This window comes from Eschscholzia californica, unplaced genomic scaffold, assembly GCF_041429995.1.
Source record: "Eschscholzia californica isolate CP2 unplaced genomic scaffold, dmEscCali1.0.p SCAF_5, whole genome shotgun sequence".
Taxonomy (NCBI): domain Eukaryota; kingdom Viridiplantae; phylum Streptophyta; class Magnoliopsida; order Ranunculales; family Papaveraceae; genus Eschscholzia; species Eschscholzia californica.
This window is the reverse complement of record NW_028238472.1, coordinates 890,967-910,129: the sequence shown is the minus strand read 5'-3', so window position 1 is coordinate 910,129 and position 19,163 is coordinate 890,967. Positions and strand designations below refer to the sequence as shown.

At 34.8% G+C, this 19,163-nt stretch overlaps 2 protein-coding genes across 3 annotated transcripts; both read right to left on the bottom strand.

Annotated features, from left to right (window-relative positions):
• Nucleotides 1-2,239: 2,239 nt before the first annotated feature.
• Nucleotides 2,240-3,583, bottom strand: LOC147535971 (putative F-box protein At2g02030). Its single transcript, XM_086640113.1, has one exon. It carries the CDS (start codon nucleotides 3,581-3,583, stop codon nucleotides 2,240-2,242), a length of 1,344 nt encoding a protein of 447 aa, XP_086496239.1.
• Nucleotides 3,584-12,716: 9,133 nt separating this feature from the next.
• On the bottom strand, nucleotides 12,717-17,532 carry LOC147535970 (rho GTPase-activating protein 2-like). Of its 2 annotated transcripts, none has more exons than XM_086642602.1 (6): nucleotides 17,282-17,532; nucleotides 17,091-17,138; nucleotides 16,144-17,010; nucleotides 15,434-15,554; nucleotides 13,852-14,202; nucleotides 12,717-13,755 (listed from the first exon to the last, which is right to left on the bottom strand). In XM_086642602.1, exons 3-6 carry the CDS (start codon nucleotides 16,479-16,481, stop codon nucleotides 13,069-13,071), a joined length of 1,497 nt encoding a protein of 498 aa, XP_086498728.1. In that variant the 5' UTR covers nucleotides 16,482-17,010; nucleotides 17,091-17,138; nucleotides 17,282-17,532; the 3' UTR covers nucleotides 12,717-13,068. The 2 variants fall into 2 exon arrangements, with proteins under 2 accessions (XP_086498728.1, XP_086498729.1); XM_086642603.1 differs by having other exon boundaries at nucleotides 16,144-16,558.
• Between the last annotated feature and the right edge of the window lie 1,631 nt (nucleotides 17,533-19,163).

Genomic DNA, 19,163 nt, shown 5'->3' with positions numbered 1-19,163 from the left:
GACTAAAAAATGATCGACTTGCTTTCGCAGCCACTCCTGAAGTACTCATTGGTGTCATGTTCTTAGAGTGATTCAAATCTAATGTATAAGTTGGTTGGATCTTCCCATTTTTAGGGTTTCTAAAGTTACGAAAAATGTATATGATAATGAGAAGGTGAAATGCAAAACCTAGTTACCATGGTCTCTGAATTCTACTATAATCTACATTTTGATCCTTGATTTTTTTTGGTACTTTTCAGTTTGTACAAATACACTTATACACTAGAGCTTAGGGTTTCAAATAGTTTATGGATACGTACAAAGTTTACATAACAAAGCACCATAGAACGAAACGAGACGTACGTGTTTGTCGCGTATGACTGGGTAAAGTTCGTCGACTTGTTCCTAAATATTTTATTGTTGTGGTACTCAGAAAATGCTAAAATATGGCAATTTGATGAACTTGGAATCATATCTTTAGTTCTTATGTTTTATGAAAGATATAATTTATGAGAAGATACATGTAGTGATTAGGTATAAATAATCAAACTTGCTAAGGTCTTATCGGTTCCTATCGAATTGTACCCATTAGGTACTAAATATTATCCGAGTTTTCAGGACACAAATGGGAATAGCATATGTGGAATTTCTGAGAGCAGAAGATGTTGCTGAAGCTAAGAAAGAATTGGATGATCACATTTTCTGTTCAAGCCGTATGAGAAGCTTGTTTATATCATTGTCGTATTCGTTCTGCAACTTTTTATCATGGTCTGTGAATTATACTATAATCTTCGTAAATGTTTAAGGGTTGTCTACACTAGAGCATAGGGTTTCAAATAGTTTATGAATACATACAAAATTTACATAAAAGAACACCATAAACCGAAACAAAAATTACATGGACATGCAGGCAAAGAGAGATAAAAGAATGTCGAATGCATTTTCGTGGCATTTTTCTCTGTTCTTCTTGTGGGTAGATTCAAGGAATGCAAATCAAACTTGTAATCAGTATGAACGGGTAATGTCAATCAAATTGTTCTCTAATGTGTCTGGTTGTGGAGCTCGAAAATGCTAAAAGAATCAAACTTGCTAAGGTCTTATCGGTTCCTATCAGGTAGTACCCATTGGGTACTAAAACTTTTCGAGTATGAAATAAGACCCAAAAACCGCTATAACTTTTCGGTTCTGGGTAAAAGGGTAGCAATTGACACCCCTAGTCATTGTAAAAAACATGCCACACACCAAACAGTTAAATAAGGTATCGAAGAGGTAAAAAGCATTAAACTTGAGAGACTATAATGTGATCGATTTTGCTGCTTGCTTTCGAAGCCAGTCTCCAAGTACTCATTAGCCTGCTTTTCACCAAATGATCCAAATCAAACGTATAAATTGCGAGTCTTTCCACTTTTTAGGGTTTGTAAGGCTCTCTTTAAACTTGTATGGGAATAGGAATTGCAAAACCAAGTTAATTATCATGGTCTACCATTAACCATTCGAATAAAATTCCTTGATAACACGAGGAAAGACCTTATTAACCATTCTAATAAGGTCGAAACTGAGCTCTCATTCTCTTCTTACTTTTAACTTTTGAACAATCACAATAAGAGAATGAGTGAAACCATAAATTCACAATAAAAAAAATAGTAAAATTTTGATACATCACAATATTGGACTTCAAAATAAATAAACTTATGGTGTGTTTGGATGGCGGAATCATGAATCCGCGGATTCATGATTCCTTGGGATTCACGATTCCACGGATTCATGAATCCAAGTAATATTTTTTGGCTTGTTTGGCAACTAAGAATCTTATGATTTATTATTATTTGAGTTTTTTTAAACGTCTCTAGAAAAAATATGATTTTTGAAAAGAATAATGATTTTGAAAAAATAATGATTTTGTAGAAGAAAATATTTTTTTGTTGATTTTAAGTTTTGAAATTTAGGTTCATTAATCCAAAATCCTTGCAAATCCTACGGAGTAGGATGGGATTTTGGTCCAATACAAATTTTGGAATTAGGAATCCTTAGGATTCAAGAGTCCTAGGATTCTTGGTAGCCAAACAGACCAAGGATTCATGATTCCTACCAAATTCCACTTTTGGTAGGAATCCTACTTGGGAATCCTGCAACCAAACACACCATTACTTGATTACTTTGACATATCACATAAAGGACTTCAAAATAAAACATTTTACAATAGTATAACTATTTCGTTTTCAAGAGAAGGGTGAAGGTAGAAGTGTTGTTACGGGTGCCTTTATACAGAAAAAAGACTTTCTACAAAACTTGTCATTGAACGGATTTGATTATTGATTGCTAATCTCTTGGAGGTCCGCTTTTTCCGGTCATAAAGATGATAGTCACATTCATAATCGATCGGCTTTATTTGTGTTTGTTTGATGATAATTTGGTTTGTCCTTTCAATAGCTTCAAACCCAAATTCAAATTCTAACTCATTGTCATCTTCGTTCCACTCAAAATGAATAGTCTCTTCGATCCAATTACTAGTATTCTTTTTTTTCTCCTTATCGTGGGGATTATCATCTTCATGTAGTATCCACATCTTAAAAGTGTTTTTATCTGCACTGCAACCTTCACCGCCACTTATTTTTTCCACAAGACATGCACATCCATCTATCTCCATGAAATCACATATATCCATGACAGAATTAGGATACCGGATTGTTCTGAACTTCTCACTTCCAACATCAAATGCCATAAGAAACTCATCAAGTCGGTTTACCTCCGCACAAGACTGCCAAAAAATGGAACCATTTGCATAAACAGGAGAGTCATAAACTTCATCATACGGTAGATTATCCGTATCATCAATTGATCTCCATGAATTATCTTGACCTACTGTAAAGACCTCGCAAAATCTTTTATATTCAAAACTATCCTCATCGATACTTTTATATTCAGAACTATTATAATAAATAGTACTGAAAACTGTTACACCTGCCATTCGGACGACTTTATGTACCTTAGAGACAGGATCAAATCCGAATCCACAGCTCATAATATAAGGTTCACCTATTATTGACGTTATCGTTACCGTAATTCCTTTTCTTCTGCATACTCTTTCTTGGTCACGAAGCGATTGTAAATTTTTGTTATACACATATTCTTGAAGAGATAGTGATATATTATTGACAAGCGATTCTCTTGTTCTTTCTCCTATGATTTTGCTCGTTTCTCGAGTGCTCAGGTTGTAAACAAGAACCGAGTTAAATATACAATTGTCGAATAAACAAACCAAACCGTTTACGGGTTTCAACATGTGGTTATACGTCGGCACGTTTATATTATGAACATGACTATCAATTGCTACACATTCATGAAGATCCATTGAAGAGAGACATAGTTTTTCCAGATAGGAAGAAATACTAACTAGAAGCATTGGATTATCTTTCGATACGGTAAGATGTAAATTACGGAAGTATTCATCTTGGAGAATAATATAGTTCAAGTGTTTACTTACAGATTTGAACCGCATCAATGACTTAACTGGAAGTCTTGTCAATATCTCCGATAACAATATATCGTAATTAAGAACAGTACTTCTAGGGTTCAAAATACCACCATCTTTATCGAACTTCATCTTCCTAATCTTACTTTGTTATTAGCTTGTGCTCGTTAATATATAGTTGTGTTAGTTTCATCTAACCAAAGGGAAAACCCTATAAAGGAAATACTAGTTCGTTAAGATATGGGTATCCTATTTGTTCTCAAATAGCCTCCTAATTTATTAGCGACCTACTATTTGGTCCCTACTAGGGGTGGGAAAAAAATCCGGAAGACCGCTATCCGACCCGTTCGACCGAGATAAAAAGTGTCCATGGACACCCGATGGTCATAACGGTCAGTGTCCGACCGGCCCGAAAGAATTGGCGGACGGTCACGGTCAAAATTCTATGTCGAAGGACCGACCGGTACGAGTGACCGAATAGGTTGACCGACTAAACTGTCCTCATTTTTAGAAGTTGACCGTTGAATTTTATAGACATATGAATATATGATGATCGTTGGCTATAGTCATATAGTCCTCTGGAAGACCAAACATTAGTGCATGGCTTAATTATACCTTGTCAAATGATGATCCACTGTGTTTTTTCTTTTTTATATTTACTTTTGATTTCTTGGCTAAACATCTTCATTTGTAAGTAATTTTGTTTGTGCTAATAAAAATAAAGTTCTGAATTAAGTAAATTTATTGGAAAGTCCGGACCGAGACCGTCCGGTGTCCGACTGGACCGGTAAAATAAACGGTCTTGGACGGTCAATGGACAAAGAATTCTTGAGAGTGACCGTCCGAGTCCGCCCGAGTAAATAGGTGGTCACCAACAGTTTATGTCCGAGTCGACCGGTTCGATGAAGTTAGAGTCCGATACCGACCGGTCCGGACCGATTCCCACCCCTAGTCCCTAGTTTTGTCTAATTAAACAGTTTTTCACAAGTTCAAATGTAGGGTTGTTTTTCTTTTTGGGCATCCAAATATTTTGGGTGGGGAACAAGTTCATCCTTATTGTGATCCGATCCCTCTTTCCACCTCAGTCCAATGGGAGGCCCACTTCCTATTCATTCTAAAATGGCCTTCTAATTTATAACCAACCTACGAATTGGTCCCTAATTTTGTCAAATTAGACCTTTTTTTACTGGATCCATGGATGCTTATGTTTCCTTTGTAGAATAGTACTAATAAAAGGGTTGATTTTGGGGCATCTAAAATTCTTTCCAGGGCGTAAAGACTTTGATCAATTAGAGGACAACTTTGTTTTGAGTCTAAAAATCAACGTATTTATTTTTTTAGCTCCTAATCTTCATCTTCAACTACATTCCGACCAACATTGACCATCTCCGACCATCACCCTCTTCCGACCACCGCCACATCATTTTAGAGATCCGAAAAGTTTTGAATAGAAAGTATGTTTTAAAGAAAAATTTAAAAAAGTATGTCGCCCTAAGAGTTTGTAAGATTAAGTGTTGCATTGGAGATAGTCTAACTTAAACTTCTTTTTCAATAAAGACTACTAAACTACCATTCAACCACAGATCACTCGTCTTGTTTCTTAAACGTATTTTAACTAATTTCAAAAAAGCTCTTTCAATAGAAGCAGTCGCAGGCGGCAAAGTTAGTGCTAAAGTGATTAGCATAGTCTCAAGACTAATGAAATGTGACGGATAAAATTGAGCAAGACGCATCAACTTAATTTTGTCAAAAAGGAAAATTCTGTAGATGGACTCAAACACGCCATATAACAGAGCAACTCAGTACTTTTGGAATGAGCATTTAGCAAGAGCTCCAATCCCATCTAAATTTGGCATTCTTTCTCGTACCGTAAATGTAATTATCAAGTTGAGAACTAAGTAGCATAGTGTCAAGTCTAATAAAATCTGAGGGATAAAATTGAGCAAGACCCATCAACTTAGTTTTGTCGTAAAGGCAAATCCATGGACTCAAATATGCCATAGAGTAACTTGATACTCTTGAAACGAGCATTTAGCTTTTGAAGTTGAATATCAATAAAGATAGTTGGATGGAATGAATTCAAACATAAAGTATTTAAAAATGCCAACTAAATTCTGATCAGGAGAAGATGGTACTAAGGACCAAGTTCCTGACCTCTGAAGTGCTGCAAATTATTCACACATTGTTGATCTCCATTTGGGGTATTTATTAGCTTGGGTGAAGCAGGTTGGTGTAGGTGGTAAGGTAGTAGCCAAGAGAATAGGAGAAATGAGATGGTTGGTAGTCAACTGAAAGGCTTTTGGTTTAAAAATTCATGACTTAACCCTTGTTTGCATAGGATGAATAGAAGTGGATGTATTGGAAGCACCACTGGAAGAAGATGAAGGAGAAGAAACAGGTGGAGTAGGTGGAAGAGATGGAGTTGGTAAAATGGGTGGAGTAGTAGAGGTAGCAGGTGTGGGAGGAGGGACATCAACTAATGTAAGAGGAGTAGGACGGGCAGGAACTATAACTGGGTGTGGAGGAGCAGCAATGGTTTGAGAAGGTTTCATAAAAGACTGACGATAGGGAAAAGATGACTCATTAAAAGTGACATGGCCGGAGACAAAAACTCATTAAAAATGACTCATAAAATTAAGCAAGACGCATCAACTTAATTTTTTCGAAAAGGCAAATCCATGGACTCAAACATTTCATAGAGCAACTACCTGAAGCTCCCACCCGTCCACGTATTAAAGCCACAAGTTTAAAACCACTAAGTCAAATTTCACTTGTTATCATTTGTACATATATAGTAAAATACAAATATATCTATAGAAAAGAAAACTTAAATTGCTTATGGAGGGGTTCAATCCCACAACCTGACACTCATTTAAAACCTAAGTCACACCCTAACCACTAAGCCAAGTCCTTCATGTCCAAATCATACATCATTAAATAAATATATAGATTTCTATATACTTATATTAAAAAAATATTTACAACTATTATTATTATTTTTAGGGATGATCCAAGGGTGCGGTTGCATCCACTGGCACCCCTATGTATCCGCCTCCTGGGTACACAATGAACTTCATTTGAAAGTTGAAACAAGCAACCAACCATACACAAGGTATGAGAAAGAAGTTTGAAAACCATACCAAGCTCTTTAGAGAAAGCTTCCCATCTCTCAAATCTACATCCACAAACCCCCATAGGAGGGTTTATATAGATCTTGTTTTAATGATGACCTTTTACCACCAGAGCACATAAACACTAAATGCTTGTTTTGAGCTTTGAAAACTCTAAAGAAAACTGCTGTGTATTCCTCTAAATTGTTAGAAGCCAAGATTTATAAGCAGAAAGGACCGATAGCTCATTAATAATAGATTTGCTGGGATGGAGAAGATAACGGCGGAAATCTGTTTAATTTGACCGCAATTACACGAAAGGTGGGGTTTCAGTAATTCTTTCTGATGAGTTTCATCTAACCAATCTCAAATAGTTCGTTAAGATATGGGAATTGTCATATTCTTATACAAATCTCAAATGACCTCTTAATTTATAATCAAATTACCAATTGGTCCCTAATTTTGCCTAATTCACACCTTTGAAGAAGAAGATTTACCCTCTTTATTTAGTATTCTCCAACACCTTAAACCTAGCCTAAAATATTATATAAATAAATGCACACCTCCATCTTCTCATATTTATATGAGCTACCAAAAGCAAACTATGACCAAAGTAAATTTATATAAACACATTAGTGATATTGACTATTTCAAGATAGTTCTTCAAACTTCCATCCCTTTCTAACTATTTCTAAGTTACTCTATATTAGTTCAACAAAAAAAAATTATTCTATATTATCCTATATCACAACTCCTTCAACTTATGTTCCAAAATATCCAATCACACTATATACCCTTTATCTGAAAAGTTAGATCAGAAATTAGTTATTACTCAACTCGTTATATAGAAGTAACATTGAGATTGTATGTTTTCTTATTGTATTATTATCCATTTTACTCAGATAATAAAATATCAAAATTATTTTAAATCTGAACCATGGCGTTTAAGCAACAATTTTGATATGATCATATTTATAGCGAAGAAGTCATATGATATGGTACTCGAGGAAGGATATAACTTTTTTAACACAAAAAGAGAACCTTTAGTAATTGTGAACATAATTAATATATTAAGACTTCAGATATTTTCATATGTGTTAACAAAAAGAAAAAGAAGAGACATCATTATACAAGTGTCACCTACATAATATGGTAATCCGGCCCCATAGTTTTTCCGAACAGGAATAAAGACTAACTAGGTGCATCGGATTATTTTTCGATACCCTAAGATGTAAATTACAAAAGTGTTCATCTTGGGAAATAATATAGTTCATGTGTTTATTTTAAGATTTCAACCGCATCAATGACTTAACTAGAAATCTGTCAATATCTCAAGAACACTTCTAGGGTTCAAAATACCACCAACTCTGTCGGACTCCACCATCCTAATACTATAGTTTTCCTTTTTTGACTTGTACTAGTGAATATATACTTATGTTAGTTCATCTAACCAAATTTATAACCAACCTAAGTAAGTCTGTCAATGGAAATATTGGACATTCTATCCTTATCTATATTTGAATTATTAAAAAATTTAAAATTTGGGATACGGGATAAGGATACTCTAATATCCGATAAGTGATATAAAAATAATAAAATATAAATTTTACTGTTAATAATATATAAAGTAGGTGGTTGAGATGTATTATTTAGATCTAATGGTTAAAAATTTAAACTTAAAACATAAATTTTTGTTTTGGTTTCGAATATTGGAAATTCTCGATATCTGTCAGTATATCAGTGTCGGATTCGGATGTTGATGTATAATATCCGTCAAATAATTATCGGATATCGAATATGCGTATATCCGATTGGGTAAACTCCCGTTTACATGCCTAAACCTTTTTTTGTTAAAGAAATAGTAGTTCCTTAAGATATGGGTATTGTCTATTTCTTATTTGATTTCAAATGGCCCACTAATTTATAACCAACATACTAATTGGTCCCTAGTTTTTTCTAATTAGACATTTTTTAGTGCTTTCGATTGGCCAGCGCTTTGGGGAAAGCTAAATAGTTTCCGGGGTGTAAAATTTTAAAGGGAATATGTAGAATTTTGAAAATTTTCCAGGGAAACATATTTTATGGAGAATACTTTCTAACACCTCATGTATTCGCCACCTCATCGTCTTCACCGGTGAAGGTCGCCGGCCGGCCAATTTCCGGCCGGCGACCTTCAACCATAATTTTTTTTTCCTTCTCCTCTCTAGATCTGATCTAGAGAGAGGAGACCTCCATTGGAGGTCCGAACAGACCTTTAATGGGTCTGTTCCAGACCTCCATTGGAGGTCCGAACAGACCTTTAATGGGTCTGTTCCAGACCTCCATTGGAGGTCTGCTCAGACCTTTAATGGAGGTCTCCTCTCTCTCTAGATCTGATCTAGAGAGAGGAGAGAAGGAATTTTTTTTTTTTATGATTGGAGGTCTGCTCAGACCTTTAATGGCCGGCGACCTTCACCGGTGAAGACGATGAGGTGGCGAATACATGAGGTGGCAGAGAGAGAGAGAAGTGAGGTGGAGAGAGAGAGAGAGAGATGAGGTAGAGAAGCTATTTTGCTTTCCCCTAAATAAAATTGTCAAACAAAATTGACCAATTTTTGACCAAGTCTTCACACCCCGGAAACTATTTTGCTTTCCCCAAAGCGCTGGCCTTTCGATTTTATAGACGGTTATGTAACTTTTTAGAATGGTATTAGTAAAAAAATTCGGCCGTTGGGATTCAAAATATTTTCTAGGCCATAAAGACTTTGATCTATTTATTTGATTTAGGAGACAACTTTATTTTGATTCAAAAAATAAATTGTTTGTATATTATACCATATTCTTCATCTTCACCTATTCTCCTACTACCATCCACCAGTTGATCTCTACCGCCACGTCACCTTAGTAATTCAAATTTTGCATTGAAAAAGTTTGTAAGTAACAACTCAAAAAGAATTTATGTGGGTGTGTTTGATATCTCATATTTTCATGGAAACAAAAGAATTTTCATTGAAATAGGTATTTTCACCGTTTGATAATATAATTCGACCTTTGGTATAGGAAGAGCAACGCTTACTAGAGGCATTGCGTTAGAAATATGAATTTATGTATTTGCTCTTCCTTCACCAAATTAGTTTAAGGATGGCTTTATAATGATCATTTAATAAATAATACTAAAATATAAGGACTTTGATAAAAATTAATAATAAATCTAATATTCTATTCACTTGTAGTTTTCTCTCACATAAACAACCCAACCCTTATATTGTCACTACTATCAACACCACCATTAGTGTTAAGAAACTTGCAAAGTTTACCATCACTATAGTCTTAGTTCCAAACTTTTAATGATGTCTCAAGATCTCATGCACGAGGAACCACATTAATGAAGAAGGAGGCAACCTGCATCAAGAAAGAAGAGTCCTTTGACTTAATTAACGAAGACCCGACTTAAACGAAACCATCGACTTAAACGAGGACATCGACTTAAATGAAGATACATATAATGAAGATAATATGTCTCAGGTAAAGAAAAATTATTTTATTGTCTTCCTTTATGGTTGGACAAACGTTTTAGGGTCTTAGGTCGTTTTTGTTTTGTAAATGATTTTCGGTTGGGTCGACTGAAAAAGGCAACAAATTTCGATCGCGTTGGCTGAAAAAGACAACAAATCTCGGCAGGGTCCGCTAAAAAAACAATAAATTTCGTCCGAGCCAGCTGAAATTGTTCTGTTTTTTCATCCGCTCTGGACGAAACTTGTTTAAATTTTCAGTTGCTCTGGATGAAAATTTTCACTATTTTCATTTATGAATTTTTATTTATGATAAGCGAAATTTCTTTTAAGTAAACCCCTCTATGGAGATGATTGTTGTGTTAGTCATCTAGAGTTTGGGTTTCTATCTCTATCCCTCTCTCTCTTTGATCGAAACTAACAGATTTAGGATTTTTTTCTCTCTTTTGGTTGAACAGGTTTTAAGGGTGTTTATCTCTTTTCAATTTCTTTTATGTAAACCCTAAAGAAATCAAGCAATAACAAGAATTACAAACCCCTCTATGGAGATGAGTGTTTTGTTAGTCATTCAGGGTTTAGGTTTCCATCTATATTTCTATCTATTTGATCGAAACTAAAAGATTTAGAGTTTTTTTCTCTCTTTTAGCTGAACAGGATTTAAAGGTGTTTATCTCTCTTCTCTCTTTTTGATCGACGAAGAGGTTTTTGGTCGAACATGATTTTTCTTTCTTCTCTATGTTTTGGTCGAAAATAATTTGAGGGGAGGTCCCAAAGTTTAAAGTTGAGATATTTTAGAAAATAGTGTTTATCTCTCCCTATTCTAAAAAGAGTGTTCTCTCTATCTAATGCACTACCTTCGTTAAAAATTGTCCTTCCTATACCAAAGGCCATTAATTCTAAGGCTTTAATTCCCTAGGGAATTCATTTTAATGAGATAGACCATTTTTAATTCCTTACTCCACCCTAGGAATTAGTTTCCGTGAAATGTCAGAAATAAAAAATATTTTAGTATATTTAGATACTTGAAACCTAATATTTATCTCCACAAAATGACATTTTTACCCATAAAACTTTAACAAACAATTTTTTTACTTATACATTGTGCAAATGACATTTTTATCTTTCTTACTAAATGTCGTGTTTACAATGTTGTCAAAATGACATTTTGGCTTTATATAACCAAAATGACATCTTTATCCTTTTATAATATAATACTATCATTTTACCCTTATGTCAAAATGACATTTTTACCCTCGTATAATATCAAAATGACATTTTTACTTTTATGTGGTTTGAATGACATTCTTGCCTTTATCTTGTAAAAATGATGTGTCTACATTTTTACATTAAAATGATATATTTACCTTTTTTATATTAGTAATATCTTTTTTTTATGGGTTTTTTGAGCTTACCCCCTCAATACTAATTAGTAATTTAGTTTACCCCCTCCAGTAATTAGTAATTGAGTTTACCCCCTTGAGTTTAGAATTTTTAGCAAAACTACTAAGGACATGTTTGGCATGGGATAACAAAATCATAAATTCAATAATGTATAAACAAAATTCATCTTTGCTAATCATATTATCGACGAAATAAAATAATAAAGTAAGGTGGAATAACTACGAGTGATCATATTGAAGGATAATTGCTCTTGGTAATCACATTTATTTCACATACGCCAAACACAACCTCTGTGTCTTTGTCAAAAATAGTAAATGTAAGGGGGTAAGCTCAATTACCCATTATTGAGGGGGGTAAACTCAATTAGCAATTAGTGATGAGGGGGTAAGCTCAAAAAACCCTTTTTTTATCCATACGTTGTCAAATTTATATTTTGATCTTGTTTTATTCACAGCTTGACATTCTTACTCTTAAATTAGCGAAGTGATACAAGGTTAAATAAATTTATAATATAGGGGTAAAACATGATTTTGAATACATAAGAGTACAAATGTAATTTAGACAATATAAGGATGAAAATGTAACTTTGCAATCGTAAAAGTAAAAATGTCATTTTGACTACCTAAAGAGTCAATAAAAACTCTTAATTGAATATTCTATTCGTAGAAGTTAGTTGTCAACCGAATAGCAGAGTTTGTAATTCTACGGAATAAGAAATGACTACCAAACGAAATAACTCTTATTTTCACGGAATAAATTCCGTGGAAAACTTTCCATGGAACTCTTTTATTTCCTTAGAATTATTTCTCCGATATCAAACACAACCTAGGATAGTTTTGCATTAGAGATGTTGTAATCTATGGCAACCTGTATAGCTGGGATAAGAAGTAAGGAATTGGTACTGTTTTGCAAGAGTAGGATTTTACATTAAACGTTGGATATTATCTTTATCATACTCTCAACAAAATCTGACTTATCCTTTAAATAACGACTGAGCTGTTTTATTATAATAGAGACGGGTATATCTCCTGACTCCCGGTAGGTAAACCCTAAGTATGATAAGTACCCTTTAGCAACCGAGTTCAATGGACATTGGTGCAGGAGCCCACTTATGACCAAAATATGTAGCAATTCCCAGGGCACCCTTTAGAACTACTCATCCTAATTTTAACTAACATTCTACTATCAAAATTACCCCCATCAAGAGAAGGAAGTATTTATGAAGTATGATTCCCTCATAACATGTGTGGAGGAATTGGCAAGTGAAGAAGAAAAAGAAGCCATTGAAGATGTTTTAAGATCGAATGGAAACTTGTTTCAAATGTAGTAGTACAAATCCTGTGACGATATCAATTACAAAACAAGCACAAAAGTTCAGCCTAGAACTGAACCAGCTCTCGATGGACACCACCAAGCAAACCCACTCCTAGAACAGCGAGAATCAATTTACAGACAACCATGGCTGTCAAAAGATACGAAGAAAAAAAAAAAAAAGACGTCCCACAATTACTTGTCAATCACAATTCAAAACTAGACCTTGATTAGTAGTCACACATCACACAATCGAAAGTGAAGTTAAATCATGCAAAAACTTCGACTTGTTTTTCTTCCATCATTACCTTTCGTTTATCTTCACTTCCTCTAACCCGGGTGTTATAGACACACTTGAGCTTGAATCCTCTATGTCACTCATACCCGTTAGGTTTGAACCCATATTTTTCGTGTCAGAATATGAAAAACCAGACTCTGCATTATAACCAGAGTAAGTACTTGGACTACTAAGTTGCTTAGTTTCAATACTTTCTGACGAATCTTCATTAGGATCCCTTTCGAACTCTTTGTTCGTATTTTTGCCATCAGAATATAATGAACCCGATTCAGTATTGTTAGATAAGGTACTTGGACTACTAAGTCGCTTAGTTTCACAACTTTCTGACAAACCCTGAGTAGAATCCATTGGTTGCTGCTCCTTGGTTTCGTTTAATTGTCTTAATAAGCAGTTTTCGGTCTCATTTAGTTGATTGATTTCTTCTTCATCTTCGCTACTCGGACTGTAATGGGTATCCTCATAATAATCTGAACTTGTTCTTCTCGTTTCAGAGCTTGTATCCATTTCATCATCTTCTTCCTGACTATCGAAGTCTTCTTCATCGGTTTGTCGCTCATATGAACGAGACGAAGCTGGCGAATAATCTCCCTGCGTTGCTGTTTCTTCACGTTCTCGTAATGATTTTAGTATCAGTGACTTGAGCAAATTCATCACTTGAACAGCATGCATCAGAGCGGTTAATGGATCGGACATCTGTTAAGAGAAAGACACCATTTAGTATGCAAAAACCAATTAACACAACAAGGAAATCATCTTGACAGATCGAGTATGTGTTTGCTTTTCCATTACCTGAGTCATATTTGGAGCAAAAACCATGGCAATATTTCTAGCATTCATTTTGTTAGACTCTTCTTCTTCGACAATATCCGCCATAAGATCGATAGCCCAATTAAGCAGTGCAGCTTGAATGGGTAGAAGTTGCTTCACAAGCTCGACAAATTCGTCCTCTTCGTTGCATTGAAGAACTTGTTCAGGAGATAGCCCGTCCAATATTCCTTCAGGTAGTTCTCGAAACCAAGCCTTAATTAGACCGGCTAAACAATGTACGTCAATGTTGACAGGTACAATTCCTCTGTTAAGTTGGTCCCTGACATGCTCCTCTTGACTATTCTCTGGATTAATCCTGAAAATACCTTCAGCCTAATAAATCGGTTTCGCAAAAGAGAAAAAAGTTAGTAACTTCTGTTGAGATTAAAACCAAAACTAGGAAATCAAAAGTCTGACTAGTAATTGATAACTTCGGAAGCGCTACAATTACTTAGAGGTTGAATCGAGTCCTACTCAATGTGTTGATGGCAAAATTTAACCACTGATTTTAAATCATCGTCATCGAAACTTCCAAAAAACAGTTGATGGAAGTTTGTGACCAGAAAGATGTCACATGCTAAGACAAACTCAAAATAAGAATCTACGGAAATGTATCTTTTGGCAAGAGTTTCAACTAATAGTCTTTGTCAAAGGTTTATCTGATATCAACCTTAACCCATTCTTTCATCAACTATAGTTTGAAAGTTTCTACGAGTCTAAATCATTGAGATTTCAAAAAGCAGTTGATGGAAGCATGTGACCAAGGAGATGCCACATGTCAATACAAACTCTAAGTAAGAATCTAAGGAAATACATCTCTCACCAAGAATTCCAATCGAAGTCATATTTAAAGTACTATCTGACATCATCATTGACCACATACTTTCATCAACTGTTTTTTTTTCAAATCAGGTTTCCAAAAAACAGTTGATGAAAATATGTGGTCAGAAAGATGTCACATGCTAAGACAAACTCTGAGTAAGAACTTACGGAGATGCTTTTTCACCAAAAGCTCCAATCAGAGTCTTATTCAAAGCTATATCTGTAATCATCCTGACCACATACTTTCATCAATTGTTTTTTGAAAATCTCTATGATTTTAAATCACTGAGGTTTCCTAAAAACAGTTGACGAAAGTATGTGACCACAAAGATGTCAGAATGCTAAGACAAACTCCGAGTAGGAACCTAAGGAAATGCTTCTTCCACCAAGAGTTCCAATCGAAGTCTTATTTCAAGCTTTATCTAACATCATTCTGACCACATACTTTCATCAACTATTTTTTGAAAACTACTTTGATTTAAAACCGACAGTAATAATTGTGACATCAACATTTTAAGCAAAACTTCAACTGACGCTCTGAACTTATTTTTAATGTCATTTTGCCGAATGATAAAAAAAAATCTCAGCAAAAACAAAATATTCTTAAGGATGGTTGAGTCACAATTTTATTTTTCAGAAAAAAAATGGATCTAGTAAGAGTAACAAAATTTTCTCTATTGGAAAAATTAAACAAATGGGAACTAAAATCTAGAGAAAGAATTCAAAGATAAAATCGTTATACCTTTAAACCTCCTTGTGAGTAGAGTCTTTCTTGCATAAGCAAAAGGATGGTTGGAACACTATTCCCTTTGGAATCAAAAGAACACTGCATAGATTCTGGAGATACACCAAAAACACTAGCACTGTCCAAAAAAAAAGAGAAATCAAAATCAGCATAATAACACATGAAAATGTCATTATACCCATATTTACAATGGTTTCAAAGTCCAAAATTTCAATCTAGGGCTTCTTTTGCTATACAAAACAAGAACAACTAGTTTCACACAAGTATCTTTACCTAAGTATTTATGAAGTTCTAAATCCTAGAATCTTGATTCTTCTCACAATTTTTCACAAATGAAGAAAACCCATTTCAATAAGGTATAGCTTTCAGGTCTAAAATAAAAACTTCACCTTTACAAGTATCTTAACCTAATTAACTGAAATTTCTCAACTTCAAGTTCCAAACCCTAGAATCTTGAACTTCTTCCCCAATGTTTAGAAAATGAAAAACAACCCAGATTAAATTTTCTAATTTTAAGACAACCCATTTTAATGGGTACCAGATTAGCTCCAAGATCTAACATAAAAACCTCATGTTTTCAAAACTGGTTGATTTCTAAACCCTAGAATCTTGAACTTTTTTCCAATTTTTCACAAAACAAAGAACAACCCAGATTAAATTTTTGAATATTAAGAGAACCCATTGAAATGGGTAAGTGAAATTTTCACCTGGCACTTGGAGCTCTAGAAGGAACTTCAACTTCAAATTCAACAGGAAGCCCTAGAAATCCATTAAAACGATCAAAAGTAACATGGGTGATGTGTTTAACATTTGTAGGCCATCCGATCTCCACAGATGAAGATGATATTTCATCTTGTTCTTCAACTCGACAAGAAACCATTGATTTTCTTATAGCTGCTATAAGAATTGTTAAAATAGAAAGTTGGTTTTGTTCTTCATCATCATCAACATCAGTAGAAGAAGAAGCTCTGTTTTTTGTTCCTTTCTCATTCCAACCTTGATCTCCTCTTCCTCCACCCTTTGTTGCCATTAACACTCCTGTCATCACTCTCTCTCTAACTTTCTCTCTCTATAAATTTCTTTCTCTATCTCCAGACTCCAAGTGTAGAGAGGGTGATTTCTCTGGTTTTTGAAGCATTGGGGTTTGGAGTTCGAAGTTATTTTGTAGTTTAAACGCCACACAAAATTCAAATTTAACGCTTACTTTATCACTAACATTATTTAATACCCTTGTCTTTTCCATGATTTTCCAAAATGCCACTCCATATTTCAGGCATATGCACGTTTTATACTAAATACCAAAACTACCCTCATTTCAATTTTCTAATTTTTTTTTTAAAATCCAAAATTTTGATATGCATAGTCTAGGGTAGGGGCGGGATTCTGTCGGGCGCTTGCGGGCATATTTTTAACGGACTCAGGCGGATCGGGTCCGGGAAGTTCAAGCCCACCATTGATAACTGGGTGGATCGAGCCGAACTAATTTGACACTCAAAGTGCCCGCGGCCCGTTTCTACCCACGAGCCTGCTCGGGCTATGGCGGACGCGGACGGTCAGGTTGCGGGCTCAGAGAACTAAAAAAAATTAAAGCACTTAATTTTCATTCGTTAAACATAAAAAAGGAAGATAAAAATTACATAGATAGAACTCATACATCCGACGTTCCTTATATAATCCTTGATTTGTTCAATCTTCAAAATACCTGTATGGATACCAAAGAAAACACATCATGGGTTCAATCTGGTGCATTAATCGCCAAACTTTACCATAATATAGGAGTAAAAAATCGAAAACTTGCTTTTCTTGGAAGATTTGGAGTCATTCTTTCATGGAAGATTAGATTACCTTTAACAAAAACAAGGAAGGAAGATTAGAATAGTTACGATTTGTGCAACTTCACTAGTCCGTCCCTATAATCGATCTCTTCGAAACTCCTTTTGGTCTTCACAAGATATTCTTTCTTCGATCTTATTTGATCTCTCTCTATCACCTACTCTCTAGAATACTCTCTCTATCTCTTCTCTCTCTAAAATATTCTCCCTCCGTCTCAGTAGTACTCTTTCTCTCCTCTTTACCTCTAAAAAAACCCTAGGGGTAAAGATGTAGAATGAAGATTGGTTTATATACCTAACCCTAAATCTGATGGGAGAAATTAAGGGCCCTAAGCCGTTAGATCCTACGGACTCTAAATCGGGCGGTTGAAATGCGCAGGTTCTCGATCGGGTATAAAGGGCCGAAACTCGGGTACACAACCTTACCCGAGTCCCGCCCGTTTTAACCCGGGTTTACGGGTCGGGTAAGCCCAAGCCAAGCTTCTTCCGGACTTCGGATTCTCACGGACCGGACGGTTAGGGTCGGGTCTCGGGTTTTCGGACCGTTTTCCCAGCCCTAGTCTAGGGGTATCAAACCGGTCAGTTCTGGTTCGGGCTTTTAACTATCCATAATGGAACCTGTAGATTGTAGCGGTTTCGGTTCTTAACGGTAGCGGTACCTCAATAGAATGATCCACAACCAGAACCCATAAATTTCTCAATTACCCATTGAGTATCGGGTCCTCATCAGGTATTCACAAAACTATATCAAACATTTCTTAAAATAAAGAATTTGCAAGAATCTAATGAAAAGGAATACCATAAACGACATAAATCTTTAAATAAGCAAATATCCCGGGGTACAATAGTTGATGAGATAGGAGATAGGAAAATCAAGAAAGAAGAATTGAACATTTATGTAATATTAAACCACTCACCTTTGGGGTTTATAAATTAGCTTTCAACCGAGGAAAAGAGGATTTGAGAAATCTCACAACTTTCAGTAACTGTTAGGTTTTAACTTTTAGAGGCTTGGTGAGTTGGTAACTTGATGGGGAAAACTCTTAATTAAAAGAATCCTATATAATCTAGGATGGTTTTAGTACTATCTCGGGTATCCATTACCTGTCGGGTACCAGACGGATATACCCGATTAGAACCCGCCGCCTAATCGGGTCCTATCAGGTATATCCATTTAAAACCCGATTTTCCTAATGAATATGAAACCTCTATCCAAAACCTACCCATTAAGACTCGGATTGATTCGGTTCTCGGGTAAACGCGTACCTATTGCCACCCCTAATATATACTTTAACAAAAAAAAAAAGACATATATCATCGATCAACAAGAGTTAAGTCTTGATTGGTCCTTTATTATCGATATTAAAGCATAAAGCTAGAAAATATCAAAGTTTACCACGTCAATATTAGTTTGAAAGACTTGCCCTACTTAATACAATAACATACGATAAATGCGGTAGTTTTTTAATGTGATTTTAGCCTTCTATTTGATTTTTTTCGTTAGAAAGCCTTCTACTTGTTAGTAACTAATTACGTATAGTTGGAAAATTAAATTATGATAACCATAGCACAGTTTGGTTGTTGATTACTTGGTAAAAGTTTCAGACTTGTATGTTTTCTTGTCATATTATCATTGTTTTCTCAAACACAATTCATAGGAAGAAATATATTTGATAATATATCAATATTTCTTTAAAAGAAAAACTTTATTAATTTCTTTGTTTTTTTAGAAATGGACAATCAGAATCATTGTTACACGGATTGATACATCATAAAGAGGTAATACAAATACATGTCAAAATTCATAAATTGAATGGGCATTGTAGATGTCTTAATTGATTGATTTGAACCTCAAATATATCAATCTTTAAAGGTCATGAGACATAAACCTAACT

Excerpts from the sequence above, each read along its gene's own strand:
- LOC147535971 (XM_086640113.1), bottom strand. The coding sequence starts at position 3,583 with ATGAAGTTCGATAAAGATGGTGGTATTTTGAACCCTAGAAGTACTGTT.
- LOC147535970 (XM_086642602.1), bottom strand. The coding sequence starts at position 16,481 with ATGACAGGAGTGTTAATGGCAACAAAGGGTGGAGGAAGAGGAGATCAA. Across the intron at positions 15,555-16,143 it reads TCTAGAGCTCCAAGTGCCAG|TGCTAGTGTTTTTGGTGTAT; the intron begins GTGAAAATTTCA and ends TTTTTTGGACAG. Across the intron at positions 14,203-15,433 it reads ACTCACAAGGAGGTTTAAAG|GCTGAAGGTATTTTCAGGAT; the intron begins GTATAACGATTT and ends CCGATTTATTAG.